We start from the raw sequence: 15584 nt of genomic DNA, 5'->3' as shown, positions 1-15584 counted from the left end.
AGATCAGAATGTTGAACTTGCTTTAATAATAGTGTTAATGAAATGGCTTGGTGGCACACACCTTTAATCCCAGCACTAGGGAGGCAGAATCAGGAAGATCTCTGGGTTTGAAGCCAGCCTGGTATATAAAGCAAGTTCTAGAAAGTCAGGGATACACAGTGAATCCCTGTTTTAGAAGAAAAAAAAGCAAAAATAATATTTTTTAATAACTAACAATTTACAAGCATTTGATGTGATGCAAGCATAGTTAGATGACCCTTAAATGTTCTCACAGGCATTACTTGTTACCCCATCTTTTAGTTATGGGCACTAAAGTATGCAAATGTTCCCCAAGCATGAAGGCACAGGTGAATCGGAGAGGCAAGCTGCCCATGTGATGGGTAGTGAGAATCTGAAACCAGACAACTTATTCAGACCCTATCACCATCACCATGCTGTGCCCAGCACTCTAGTACTCTCTTCACTGCCTGCAAATGGCTCTGGCCACATGGCAACCACTCTGAGCCATGCTTCATCGCCTTTTAGAGGATCCGTGCAAATGAACTCTGTCGTCCCCATGGCTCAGACACCCAACTGTACTCAACACTGTTTGCACCTTGGAGAAAGACCTGACACGACAAAAGAAGGAACGGTTGATACTGACGTCAGATGTTAGGGTGATCCAGCCTCAGCATATGCTCTCTACCTTTCCAGAAACACCTAGACACCCCAGGAAGAGCCCCTAGACCTTCTATACTGCGATTGACCGGTAGTGGGTGATAGCTCGGTACCCCCAGACCTATTATCTCTATAGTTGGTATGAATTTGAACACAAGAAACACAGGACAGAAGATGACTCAACAGCAAAGATTTGATTGGCTCAGAGCACCAGAGCACCAGCTCCATAATGTCTAGGTCACATGTTTTACTTATGCTGCAGATATTTTGTTCCAAATAATTTTCTTCCAAAATGCTTTCATATCCTAGATGTAAATGACACTAACTCATACCTGTACCTAATATAAAGGAACAGATGTGGCCAGGCGGCAGTCTTTTAAATGCAAAAAGATAATCCTTTAAAATCTCTAACAAAATGCTTTTTGGCCTCAGAATGAGAAGGTCCTCAGAGCCCGTATTTGTGGAGAAGCTGACATTCTCTGTATTGCGCATCATTGACCTAGGAAAACAAGGAGAGAAAGGTCAAGTATGGCTGCTTACAAATTAGCTTACTTTGACTTAGAACTTCTAACCTTATTCTGGGGCTGCAGGGAGGCTCAGAGGGGAAAGTGACTGCTGCACGAAAATAAGGGATTCCGTTCAATCCCTAGAAAAAGTGACAGCTATGATTGTGATCCTTGTGGTAAGGCAACAGAAACAAGTGGCTCCAGGCTAGCTAGCCTAGCCAAAACGGTGAGCTCCAGGTTCAGCGAGAAACACTGTGGTAAAAAAATATAAGGTGGCCAGCAATTGAGAATACACCAGATATCAACCTCTGGCCTCTAAACATGCTGGTATAGATTCATGTGATACCTACATGTGTGTGTGTGTGTGTATGTATGTATGTGTGTATCAAAATTTATTTTAAAATTTTAATTTATGCATTCACACCAGAAATGCATTCTATGCTCAATATGCTCATTGTAAAGCTATTGAAAATACAGTTTAGTATTGGTATGATGAAGACTATAGAAAGGATAACACCTATTTTGCACCAATTTTGAAAGCCATAGTCACCAAGAGGGAGATGGAAGCCAATTTTAAGGAAAAAAGCCCATTGAAATACCACTTAATACAGATTTAGGGAAATATCAAAGCAACACCAGCCCTCTACAACTTCCACTGGAGAGAAATATTTCTTTAAAAAGCTGAGCTTTTTATAAGCACACAGCTGCCACTGTCTAGGCCACACCACAGACTCAGTGACAACTTTCAGATTTATTGGCATTTCTCAGAACTTTCAGTGAGCACTCACTGAGTTATTCCTTCGTTTAAATGTCATGAAATAGTGTGTGTGTGTTTTTCCCTTGCGGATTCACTAATAATTTTCAGACACATGAAAGTGAATATTCGGTGGTCTTTAGAATATTGATTTTGCCTTGTAAATCATGAGTGCTTGCTACAGTGGGTAGCCTCAGTTCATTTCATTATCACTGCCCGGGCATAGAAGGTGGGGGGAAAGGTCAGGGGTTCAGAACCCAGTGACCTGAGCACACATGCCTCTCCCAATGAGCACTGGGGTACTGCCAAACATCAAGAGAGAGCAAACACAGTGTTTTTCCTGGAGACCTTGGCATTTGGAGACAAGCTAGCAGCATGAAAGGGGAAATAGGATCCCGCTTGCTCCATATGTGGTTTCTTCTGAAATAATTCTGAATATCAGTGTAAAGTCAGTGAGGGTGGGATGGTGGATGGAAGAGACTAGAATATTGAAAAATTATCATAATTATTTGTGAAAAAATGTGTCATTGGGCCTAACCAAATCATTTTCTCAGTGGAGAATGTCAAGCTGTAAGAAGGACTTCCCATGAGGGCTTGATGTGAGCTCGTGAGCCCCATCTTAGGCAGAGAAGGGAGGATCAGTGTTCTCTCTCCCTTTATACTTGAAATTAGGTTTTCCTGGAAGGTTCATTGTGTGTAATTTCCAGGGCCTAAGAGAACACTGGTTAGAAAAAAAAATAGAGCTAAATGTCATTCATAACCCATGCAAATCAGGTTTTAAATGGTCAGAGAGCTAAAAGAAACTATATTAAGTGTGGGGTTCTTGACCCTTAACAGAGGACAACCCCTCCTGTGTGACAATTCTCCCCAAAGTATGAGTTGCTTAGCTTTAGTCTGCATTGAAGGGTCCTTATTTTGTGACACAGAAAACAAAATTCTGGTAGTCTTAGACAACACACAAAATGTCCTCAGTGTACAGGGACTATGCTAACCAATGTGAAAAATCAAAGGGATATGATGGATGATTTACTTGTTTAGAAAAAACCAACAGGAAAGAAAGTAGCCATATAACAAAATAATCAACTGAAAAAGCCTATAGTTGTTCGCCACAATGTACAGGAAAATAGGCTGCCGGGCACTGAGCTAAGATTTGTACTCACAAATCTGAAATGCAGAAGTAATTTTGTGGATAAGAATAGCTAAGGATTATGAAGCTCTATTTTTGTGTGCCCAAATGTTTTCACACCAAAATCTACATTCCCTTTTAGGAACATAATTTGTAAATGTTATTTGCTGAGCATTTAACATTTTTCAAGAATTTCATTTATTTCTTGACTTTTATTATTTTGAATTGTGTCTACCTGGGGCATGTGTGTATGCAGGTAGCTGTCTACTGATGCCAGCGGCATTGGATCCAGCGGAAGTGGTTGTAAGCAGCTTCCTGTGACTCCTCTGAAAGAGCAGCAAGCGCTCTTACCCACTGAGCAAGCATCTTTCCAGCACCAGAATCAAGTATTCCCAACACATGACCACACAATGCTCTAAAAACCCGTGATAGAGAGCAGATCAATGACTTAGTTTGAGCTATTATAATTAAAGGTACGGTGAGCTGAGCAGACCAGATAACAGAAATTTCCTTCTCAGGGTTCTGGAGGACGGATATCTAAGATCAAGGTGCCCTTCATCTAGCTCCCACGAGGGCACCTCCTTGATCTGTGGACTGCTGTTTTCCTGTTGAATCTTCAGGGGGAAACTTATAACGACCCTACTCCTAGCAGATCAGGGGCCTCCTCCTCCTGACATCATTTTACCTTAACTGGTTCTTTACTCTAAATGTAGCTGTAGTGGGTGTGGAGGCATATGAATTTGAGAGGGACACAATTCAGTCTACAGCAATGGCAGATGACGCTCACCCTACAATAAGCAAGTGATAGAAGCAGGTGTGACCTAGGAAGACAGATTCTTAACTACTCTTGTAAGGAAAAAAAGCAGAAGTAGCCTCAAAGCTGGAAAATACTATAATCACCATGATGTCTTGGCATTTTGTCCATCTATGTGCTTCTCTTATAGCTGTCAATACATGGCCACATTAGTCAGCACAGCATTTTCATTAGTTGGCAATAATTAGCACACACCCATCTACAAAACAAAAGTGAATGCTTGGAAAAATGTGTATCTGTCATTTCATATTAATATCTGGAGTTTTGTAAATACTTCATGAAGCAACCCATCATCTCAAACTATCCCCCTGTCTTTGCCTTGGCTAGGCCCTCATGCTATCTCAAAAGTAGTTCCAGTCTCTGAAGTAGGTCCTTGCATTCATGTCTTGCTAATTTCATCATCTGAGCCACACCCAGAGTGATGGTATACCGTCTGTCTTCTCCCCTTCTAATTCCTTTGTGTTCTTTCTCCCTGGAGTACAGAACTCAGGCTCCACTGGTCTGACACACGTGGTTTCACCTGGCCACTCCCTCTTCTTTTACTTCATCTCCTGATAGACTGATATATTTCCACTTCTTGGGTCATGCTTATCCTGTTCCCTGAGTGAGACTGCCCTCGATGGGCCTGGAGCAGTCACTCCCATCTTTGTAGACCCAGCTGATAAAGCCCCACCTTCTCAGTAGAGATCTCTGCACTTCTCCAGGTCAGTGGATCCCATACTTGCACGGGACCTTCTAGTTTGTCCCTCATCCCAGTGTATTTTCTGTTCTCCTCCTCTATTGCAATGAGTGATTGCAGGATTATTCCTCTGCTTTCTTTTATGGATGTGGTACCCAGGACACATAATAAAGCCTCCATTGATGTTACAGTAAGAACTAATTCGTTAACTGTCTCAGCTATTGGCTTAGCACTTCCCTTTATTTGCCCATATTCATGTTCTCCATCTTTCATACATACGGATTTTTCGCACAATGTTTTCTTTAAGTCATTTCCCAGACATTTGTATGTGGTGTTGTAATAACATAGTAACAGTTTGTATTGTCACCGCATGTCTTGTCAGAACCACTATGCCAACAGAGAGGGGCAGCAAGAGGGGGCACTTCAGTTCATGAGCCTCTTCCCTGAAGAGTGAGCCCTGGTTCCCCGTATCAACTTCTCTTGTTCTTTATATGTAGCAACTGCCTAGTTATCAGAGTGAGAGGGGGAAACAGTAACCATGAATTCTCGTCTCGGAGAACTGCTATATTTCTTCTCTTGCTTTTCCGAAATGCCTCCCGCTCCCTCTAATTGGTTTTAGTTTTATTTATTTTGTGTGGATGAGTATTTTGCCTCCATGTGGGTATTGCACCACCATGTGTGTGCTGGGAATAGAACCTGGGTCCTCTGCAAATGCTCTTAACCACTGAGCCATCTTGTCAGCCCCTCTGTTGCTATTTAAATGAAATAATTTTCTCTTCCGACGTTGTCCATTTAGCTCTTCTTTCTGAGCTTATTCCTTAGTATATTCCCTTCCTTGAACCTTTAAAGAGGGTGATAATTATCTTCAGGTCTCTCTGATTTTAAGATCAATTAAAAGCAACAAAACCGAAGGGGGAAAAATGCACAGCCATCTAACCCTGAGTCTGACCCTGACTCATCCCTACAGCCCAGGGACTGCTCCCAACCTGGCTGTTTGAATAACCCCTGCTGTCCCTTCCACCCCCACAGCTCAAGCTTAAGCTCCAGAACAAATATTTGTCCTGAATTTGAGCAAAGTTAGAGCACTTTCTTCTTTTTTCTTCTTTTTATAACGAACTGCTCTCTTCAACAGCTAGGTTCCTGTGAACCTGACTCAGGAGGCGGGGGGAATTCTCCCCAGACCATCTGCTTGGGAGAGCTTGGCACAGCTGTCCAGCGAGATGCAGCGACTCACATGCTTTCTCATCTGGCTATTTCTTTTGGAAGCACAAGCCTTCGAAATCCACACAAACGGGTACTCTGAAGTAAGTACTTTTGCTGGGCTCCTTGCTGTTGGCCTGATCAAATGGGCTGCAAATGGCTGAAAACACTTGCTCTGTGCAGTACAGAAACTTGGGAGAACATTCATTTGGCTACAGGCACTTGCTGTTAAAATTATGAAATGCATTTGCTTATTAAGGCATTATCAGGTTTTTCATGAAATTTACATCAAGTTCAGTGGTCAGATCTTTATATAGCATTTACAGAGCATGGTAGCCCACTCCTTATATAAAAACATGTGTAATAACCTATTCCAAAGTATTGCTGTGAGAACTAAGATGTATGTATGAGATGTAGTACATGGACCAATTCTGCTTAGTGATTGCTAGTATTTTACATAGAAATACTGTTGCTACACTTTTACTCAGTCAGTCTCAAAGCATCATTGTCTTTTATACCTAAGCGAGCAATTATTTTTGTAATAAGGACACTTTAAATATTTTGATAAAAGAAGGTGGCAACAGAGCTGGCAAAATGCAGGAATGATACCCATGGGTTTCAAGTCTCCGCTTGAGACTTTCCGACACCCCAGTGTAGGATAAATCTTGAACTGAGCCATTCTGGATATCACACAGAGCTACCTCTGTGCCAGCAGAGAAAAAAAGTTACAGGATTATTTTAGAAAACACCAAGGAGTGGATCGCACACAAAAAAGCCAAAGGGGGAAAAAGTGTGTTTTCAGGAGAGAAATTACTGTACTTAGAAACTATCATATCTTCCAACACTTTGAAAACCACTAGGATGTGTCGAAAATCTCAGATTGAAGCTAAAACACTCAGACATGTTTGTGCTTTTTCAGTAATTTCTAACCAGCCTTCTTTTCATACCTTCCTCTGTCCGGTCCCATATTATTAATACCCCTAAGTCCATCCAAGTCCTTTCCTAGGCACCTTTTATCATTAGATTACATGTCTGTCCTAGCATGTTCAGGCAAACTCAAAATTGAATTAGTCTCACACCCAACAAATTTGAAATGGTTCATTTCCGTTCACTTATTTCTGAGACCTAACTGGCAAGAGAAATTATTAAATTAAAGATAAGATCATCCAATGACAGAGGACAGAATATAAGGTGGTATATAGGCCGCCTCTTTCCTTAGATGATTTTTAAAAGAAATGAGCATCCCCAACTGTCTTTTAAGTTTGCAGATTACGATGAGCTTGTGGAATCGGCCCCAGATAAACTTCCATTTGTGCAAGAGAACGGAAGATATCAGGTAAAGTCAATTCCAAATGGCAAAAAAATGTGAAAGAGACCATGATTGGAGAAGGAGTAAAAGGTGACTCAGTTTTCTCAACAAATTGTTATTTTCTAGCAGAGGGTAGTCCAGCATTGTTACAGTCTTATAATGTTGTTAAGGTGATGTACAAAGGGACTTTCATGTTGTCTTCTGGAAGCTTCTAATATCAAAGGCACTAAAAGTAAAACACACTTCCTCCGGCCATTTTGCCAAACAGAGAAGCGTGGAGGGCACTTTGTTCAAAGAACGAGACATGCTTGAGGCCATGTCCTGGAAGCTGCTGAAATGATGCAGAAAATCTCCCAATTCATGGGGGAGGGAGGGCTCTGCCATGCCTGGAAAGGTTTGGCTTTTCCCACACAGAGCCCATATACTAAGCTGAGAGACAACTGGCTTTGTCTGGGTATGAATGTTTGACTTTCTAAAGTCCAGCTTTTGTGGATCAATAATATTAAACACCCAATAGGCAGGACTTCATGTCAGGTTTTTTATCTTGCCTCTGGAAAGAAAACTTCATCATTATGCACTATCGAAATGTCTGAAAGAGTTGGGTATGGTGATGCATATAATTACAGTACTCTGAAGGTCAAGGCAGGAGGATTGCTACAAAGTTGAGGCCAGCTTGAGCTACAGGGTAAGCTCCAAGGGAGCTTGGACTACCATGTCACAAAGACAAACAATCAAACAGACAAAGAAAACCAAAAAACAATCCTGACCCATGTCACACAGCAGCCACTAAAATGCCAGCTGACCCCAAATTAGCTCACATACAACCTTGGACTGAAACCTTGGGCTTATTTTACAATCCCTCAGACATTGAATGTTTGCCTGTAACTCTTAAGCTGGTCACCTTTCAAAGTAAGGTGATGTCTTTTGTCCTTGCTTAAGGACCCATCCTCCTGTGGCTAATCTTCTAGCTTGGTAGTTAAGGGCATGGACTTTTGAACGTACCGTTCACTATGTGAGGCTCCAGAGCAGGCCGGCTTAAGCCCCTGCTCTCATGTAGCTTAGTCTAAAAGAAAGAGACAGACTTTAAATTGTCCCGCACATAGGATGGATCATTATAAACAAGGTGAGTACCCTCAAGGAAAGCACACAATGCTATGTAAACAATAAAGGCAGCTGACTCGAGGGTCAAACATTTTCATGGAGGAAGTTCTTCCAAAGCTGTGACCAGAAAGCTTTAATATTAGTCTCTCATAGAGCAACACACATCCCAAGGAAAATAGCGGGGGAAGTTGCTCAGAGAAACTCATACATGGGAAGAATCATTTCTATACTACTCTGTACTTAATGTCTCAATACCAATGAATAAATTATACCATAGTATGGAAACAACAGAATTCTCTGACGGAGAACATGGGTTTTTGCCTTGAGGCAGTAAGCCATATATGGCTGAAGAATGACTGTCTCTCTGACTTCCTTTCGCAGAGAAGCCTTCCTGAAGAATCGGAAGAGAGGATGGTAAGTTTGCTTTGGTTGTGTCACAGATTGGTGTGTCAGTGATTTTCCTGTTAGCTATTACCTGGAAATCAATCCAGGTGTCTCCTTTGTCTCCGTCACTGGGAGTATTTACCTGACTTTTGGAACTTTCCCTTGCCCAATTTTGTACTTCTGAAACTTGGCATTGAAGAGTGCAGTGCTTGTGGGCAGGGCAGATGCTGCTGAGGGCTGAAATGCCTTTCCAGTCATAATACAGGTTTCACCCAACAATGTGTATTTAATCGCGACTTAATAGTAAAAGAGTAGTTATGGAAAGCCACTCTCAGGCAGCATGGCTCAAGCTCCTGAAAGGTTCAGAGTAGGTCACAAGAGCATGCCTAAAGGAAGTGGTGTGTTGTATTAGTGTCCTGTTCTGAACTGAGAGCTTCTCCTTGAAGCAGGAGGAAGTGTAAACAAATTGACCTGGATTTTGTCTTAGCTTGAGATAGGCCAAGAGCTAAGTAGTTGGAATGCATTAGCCTTGGACAACAAGATCTGAGAGATGAGAACTAGTAGTAAGCCAGTCTTGGAGGAAGGAAAAGCACAATCTAGTGGGTCACACATTTCCATGTGCCTGAAGGACCTTGCAGCTCTTGGGAACATCCTAAAGGAGATAATCTTCATACCTTGCCTGTGATCACACTGATACCCAGAGAGGAGGGGACAGGGGGTCCAAGATATTATTACACAAATAATTGCATCCAAATGTCCTTTCCGGGACAATTCTGTCCACTGTGTACAGCCACCACTTTCCTTTCTCGTGTTTTAATACAGGAAAAGAAGCAGGGGCTAAAGATGTAATAGGAACGGAAAAGCCTGCAGGAAATAGGCAGCAATGTGGAGTTTGGGGGTTGCATATATAAGTCACCCCACCATTGCATGTTATCCTGAAGACATTGACAGGGTCCTTTTTTGACCCTGAGACCTTACCTTCTTTCCCTAGTTGCAACTCTGCATTTGAAATTATTTCCTGAACTGTGTCAGTGTGTCCCGCTTCCCACATCCATTTCCTACCCAGCTTCTAAAATAGTGAAAATAAGAAAAAGTGACTAAAAAGGAAAAAAGAAGGGACAGAAGGGGATAGGAGAGGAGGTGGTGGGAAGTGAGGGGGGAGGGGCAGAAACGTCTCACAATGATCAGTGTCCTTCTGTGGGTTATTTCAAGGAGGTGGAAGGCTGCTTACCAATACCTGAGTTATGAGTTTACCAGGTACCCTAGAATTGTTCAGAACAAGTGAAATATACCACTCGCAACCTCCCATGAATAGTGCTTTTCTTGCGGGTTTTTTGTTACTTGTGCGTTTTTGCCAATTTCAGGATGACGTTGATCAAGTAACTCTCTACAGCTACAAAGTCCACTCCACCATCACTTCTCGAATGGCCACAACCATGATCCAGAGCAAACTGGTGAACAATTCCCCACTGTCCCAAAACGTCGTGTTCGACGTTCAGATCCCCAAAGGAGCCTTTATCTGCAACTTCACCATGTGAGTTACTGTTGCACAGCACCAGGAACCGGGTGCTCTTCGGTCTTGGAATCTAAGGTCCTCCTCTTACAATAGACATTAGTGGTCCACTGTTTTTCCTTCCTGAACTATAATCCTGTTTTGTGTAACTATGGGGTGGGTCCATGTCATTGTGTGTGTGTGTGTGTGTGTGTGTGTGTGTGTGTGTGTGTGTGTGTAGTTGCACATGCATATTCATGTGTGGGGCGCAGAGATCAGCCTTGGGTGCCTTCCCTCAGTCACCGTCCACCTTTTATCTGAGAGGAGATTCCTCATTGGCCTGGAACTCACCAAAAAGGCTAGCCAGGCTGAGTAGAGAGCCCCAGGGATCCACCGGTTTTTGTACCACCAGCGCTGGAAACAGAGGCATGTGTCACACACCCAGCCTTTATGTCGGTGCTGACACCTACTGCCAGAGCCATCTCTCCAGCCTCTGCTTGTCCTCTATAACATATTAAAGCAAGGAGAAGACTCTCGCTAAGGTAGCTACTTCAACTTACATTTGTATGTGACTTCTTTGAGAGAAAGAAATACCTGGATCTTACAGGAGGCCATATGAGTGTGTTTGCAGTAAGTCGGGTTGTGTATCACCCATTTCTTTGGGAGGAAGGAGCTGAGAACCAGCAATTAAATCCAGTGCCTTATCCAGTGTTTGGATTCCTCTATGACATCCCTGACAAGTGGGTTAGAGAGACTACAGTTGACTTTTTTCTTAATCATAAGCTCACTGCTTCCTGGTGATCAATCAATGGTTGATAGCTTTGTTAGAGCTAGGTCTTATGCTTCCTTTAAATTTTTTTCCTTTTCTACCCAATGACTGCCACTCACATAGAAACCAAGGAAACCAATGGTATTTGTCAAATAAAATTTTTAGCTTGCAAGTGTTTTGAATGATTTAAAAAAAACTGTAAATCCATATTATGTATATATCCTTTTATCAATTTTTAAATTATATTTATTCTTTGTGAGTGAGTGTGTGTGTGTGTGTATTTGTGTGTGTGTGCATGTCCATGTCTCAACAAGCTCATAAGGGTCAGAGGACAACTTGTGGGAGTCAGCTCTCTCCTACTATGTGCATCTTGGGAATCAAACTCAGGTCATCAGACTTGGTGACGAGTGCCTTTACCTGCTGAGCCATCTCAGCATTTCCTGTATTAACTGTATTTTCTTAAATGGAAAAAAAATTAATACATGAAAAAAACATTATGCATATTGTTATCTTGTAAATTGTCTTAAAATTTACATTTTTGATAGAATATCTCTATAAATTTCATTCTGACCTCATCCCACCTCTGCTGTCAAGTGCTGGGATTAATGGCATGCACTTCCATGACTGGGTTCTAGGGCAATTTCAGTTAGCTCTATCTGGAAGGTAAAGGGGAGGGAGAAGCCTCTCTATAGAGTGGCATCACATTTTGAGCTATTTCAATAAATTGTTATGATTAACCCAGATAATTAGAATTTATTCTAGATATTTTGGGGTTCAGTTTTCCTTCATTTTTTTTCTTTCTTCTTTCCCTGCTTACCCCACAGGCAAAGTGAGATAACAAATGTACATTTATTTTGTTCTGCCTTTATTTTGGTTGGACTTTCAGACTGGAGAAGATGTAATGAGCAATGTACACCTTAGGATCATCCAAAATATTTTTCTGCCTTTAATCAAGATCCCAAATGTATCACTGTGGAAGATGGCTGTGTCTCTAGAGAATTGTTCAACATTAATCTTTTCTGTGATTTGATGGGAACATACTGGTCTGAGTACTGGACTTTGTTTTCATTCCTTTTCTGGCCAGTTTGAGCAAGTCACTTTCCCCTTCGGGTCTAATTTCTCTCATGTGAAAGATAAAGCCTAGAAATGTTTCTTCAACCTGTGTGCTATTGGCACTTGGGGAGAAAAACTTTTCAGAGCTGTTGTCCCTCCTGTTATGGCATATTTGGGTGACTTCCCAGACATGCCAATGGCTGAGGTCACTTTGGCCACCAGAACCCTTTCCACCTATTTCTAAATTTGTCCTTAGCAAAGATGATCCCATGTAAGTACTGTTAAGTGTCCATCTAAAAATCTGGCATTCTGTTCTTCCAACCACCATTGCTTGGGGAGAATTCCATACAAGCCAATTAAGAGTAAGATGGATAGAGGCAAAGATACAAAGAGAACGCAGTGAATCCCCAAGGGAGGTGTTGAGGAGATAAACAGAAACTGTTGGAGGGATACACCTGGGCTCTCCTCCATCTTTGCACATCCTTTTCTGTCCTTCCGGGACAGCACCACTCCCTGTTCTATATACAGCAGCACCCTGGCTGGTGCTGCTGTTACTAAATACTAGAAGCTAGGTGAGTTTAAACAACAATTTTTTCATAGTTCCGGAGGCTGGAAAATCAAGATGCCGGCAAAGTCAGTGTCTGGAGAATCTTCCTTTCATAGATGGTTTTCTTTTAGCTGCCTTCACGTAGCGGAAAGGAGAGAGGAAGCTCCGGCTCCTCTTTTATTACAGCACTCATCCTACTTGGGAGGACTCCTCTCTTGTGACCTAAGCACCTCCTAAACTCCCCACCTTCTAAAACCATCACACGGGGAAGGAAAATCAACCTACCAATTTTGATGGGATACATTCATTCTTTTTTTTTTTTTAACCAGGCTATGTTTAATTCTTATCTCTTCCAAGAAATGATCTAATAAACCAAACGAAAATTCATTAATGAGTGGCTTATTAGCCACCTCTCCTAGGCAGTTGCCACATTTAAAGTGAATATCCATCCACACCCCCATGCTTTACCCGAAGAGTATGATCTGAATGTGGAAAAGCTGGAGCACATAGTAGTACATGAGAGAAATCTGGTGAGCTGGAACCCAACTTAAGTCCTCTCAAAGTACAGTCAGATAAAGAGAGTTCTGTTTATAAATTATTCAAAGATCACTTGCTTTGCTTCCTGCAGAACCAAATGCTCATTGCCCTCATTCATGAAATCTATTTGATTGCTTGTTCTTTGTTAGTTTCCCTAAGACTATTAATAATGTAGCCCGCTGTTGGCTTCTGTCTATTCTAGGACTGCGAATGGTGTGACATTTACAAGCTCCATTAAGGAGAAAACTGTGGGCCGAGCTCTTTATTCACAGGCAAGAGCACAAGGCAAGACGGCCGGATGGGTGAGGTAAGGACTAAGGACCAGGGTTTGCCATCTTGTCTCTGTATCTGCTTCACATCTGCCCTGTTCCTCTCAGGGCACAGCAGGCTCTATGGTGCCTCTGAGCCTGGGAAAATGGTCAGTTCCTTTAGCCTGACAATAGAATTAAGCATCACAATATCTGTTTTCCTAAAGACCTCTTTTCTGTCAGTGATGTATGGAAGTTTTACCTGGGTTGTTTTCACATGACCTGTCTTGCAATTAGATGGCTATTCTCTAAATAAACACCCATGATGTTGTTACAAAACAGACTGGGGTTGGAGAGACGGCTTAGTAGTTTAGAACACTGGCTGCTCTTACAGAGGACCCAAGTTCAAGTCTCAGTACCTACATAGCTGCTCACAACCATTAGAAACTCCAGGTCTGGAGGATCCAACGCCATCATCTGGCCTGCACAGGTACTATAGACATGTGGTGCACAGTCACAAATGCAGGTAAGACAGTGATACACATAAAATAAACACAGCAGAAGGAAAGGCATGGAATTTATTTTTAATGGTTTATTCTGCTTTCTTTTAATGGACTATGGCTTTTAAACTATCAGTCACAAAAAATAGCTTACAGTGTATAATTTTTTCTTATATATGAAACAACTAAAACAATTAGCCTTTGGAGCCAGCGGAAATGGTGTAATCAGTTTGCCTTCCAAACACAAGAACCTCAATTCAAGCGCCTAGAGCCTCTATAAAAAAAGATGAAGTGATGGCACACACTTGTATTCCCAGTGCAAGGGAGCAGAGGCAGGTAGACCCCTGGGCTCACTGGCCAGCCAGCCTATTTAAACTGGCAACACCTGCACCAGTGAAAGACTTTGCCTGGTCTGCAAAATGAGTAGAAGGATTTTCTAAAGAACAATGACTGAAGAACTAGAGGATGACCCAGAGGTTAGGAGCACATACCGCTCTTCTGAAGGACCTGAGTTTGATTCTCAGCCCTCATAGAGAGTGGCTCACAATTCCCTGTAACTCCAGCTCCAGGGGATATAATGCCCTTTTCTGGCTTCGAAATCTCTCCTCCCTCACAAAACTTACCTGCTGTAGAAGTTCCCTTCATTTCACTCATGTATTTTTTTGTTCATTAGCAGAATACACTGAAGGTCAACTGCACACCATTCTGTTAGAAACAAAATAACACAAGTCTTGTCAGACACACAGAGAACAGGGAAAGGAAACAATGGCCACTGTGGATAGTGGGCAAGAGCAAATGCACCCCGAGGGATCTGATTCCCAAGCATGTACTTCTGTAAGGAGGTCCAGAAAATCCTCACAGAAGACTAATGGTTCTGCTGAGCCCAACCAGCCACACAGACTTCGCTGACATGGCGCAAGGAGAGAAGAAAGTCCAGGCAGAGGGGATAGCTCTAGTACCGCTGTGTGGTAATCATCCGCGGGACTTCGTGAACCTTTGTGTCATCTTTCATATGTTGCTGTTTTCTTGAAGCTGGTTCTGTCTACATAGTCCAGCCTGACCTCAAACTCGGTATGCCCCTGCCTCAGCTTGCTAAGCTTTGGGAAGACAGGGATGCCACCACGGCACTCAGCTGTTCCTTCATCCTTTTTATCTCTCAGAGCCTGCTGTCCGTTTGCTCGTTAATTCCACAAATGTCTTTATAACAGAATCTTTTCTGGACACTACAGAATTATCAGGGGACCTGTTACTTGACTTCCAGGCCACTCCTTGTATAGTATGATTTCTCTCAGTGTGTTCGGCCTAGAAAGCTTGTAGCAGGCATATTCAGCTTTGTCTTCCACTACTGAATAGCCACACTACTTCTCTGAACCCAAGTTGGCTAATTATGCACAATCCTACCTCCACTAATTTAATTATTAATTTTAAAAACCATCCACCTAAGTGTGGGAGCACACATCTTTAATCCCAGAAACACAGAGGCAGAGGAAGATGGGTTACTGTGAGTTCAAGACCATCCAGGTCTACATCATGACTTCCAAGTTAGACAGAGTTACACAGTCAGACTTTTCCTCAAAAGAAAAAAAAAATCATTCACACATGCACACACAGGAACACACACACCATTCACTGTGACTCTTGATGCTGGACTCAACCTCACTGGAAAATATTACTGTTTCTTATTTAAATATCTAAGTAAGTACCTCAAAAGCAGCCATCACACTGAATTCGATACTGACTAAACAAGGCCTTATATTATAAAGACAGATTCAGTTCTAAATTCAATAGTGATTAAACAAGGCCTTATATTATAAAGACAGATATAGTTCTGAAAACACTGAAGTTCTTCCCCCTGTAGATCTCACAAAATATAAGGAACTCAACATATGTCTCAGAATACAGAGTAGG

At 42.1% G+C, this 15584-nt stretch overlaps 1 protein-coding gene across 1 annotated transcript in view; it reads left to right on the top strand.

Annotated features, from left to right (window-relative positions):
• The first annotated feature begins 5632 nt into the window (after positions 1-5632).
• The window catches only part of Itih2 (inter-alpha-trypsin inhibitor heavy chain 2), a 36828-nt gene continuing 26876 nt past the window's right edge, over positions 5633-15584 (top strand). The window contains exons 1-5 of the mRNA XM_021631842.2: positions 5633-5840; positions 6998-7072; positions 8528-8560; positions 9895-10064; positions 13131-13235. Of these exons, the coding sequence (XP_021487517.1) occupies positions 5757-5840; positions 6998-7072; positions 8528-8560; positions 9895-10064; positions 13131-13235 (467 nt within the window). The 5' untranslated portion in view covers positions 5633-5756. The remainder of the gene's footprint in view (positions 5841-6997; positions 7073-8527; positions 8561-9894; positions 10065-13130; positions 13236-15584) is intronic.

This window comes from Meriones unguiculatus, chromosome 19 (genome assembly GCF_030254825.1).
Source record: "Meriones unguiculatus strain TT.TT164.6M chromosome 19, Bangor_MerUng_6.1, whole genome shotgun sequence".
Taxonomy (NCBI): domain Eukaryota; kingdom Metazoa; phylum Chordata; class Mammalia; order Rodentia; family Muridae; genus Meriones; species Meriones unguiculatus.
Note: the sequence above shows the minus strand (reverse complement) of the source record. Positions and strands in the feature narration are given on the sequence as shown.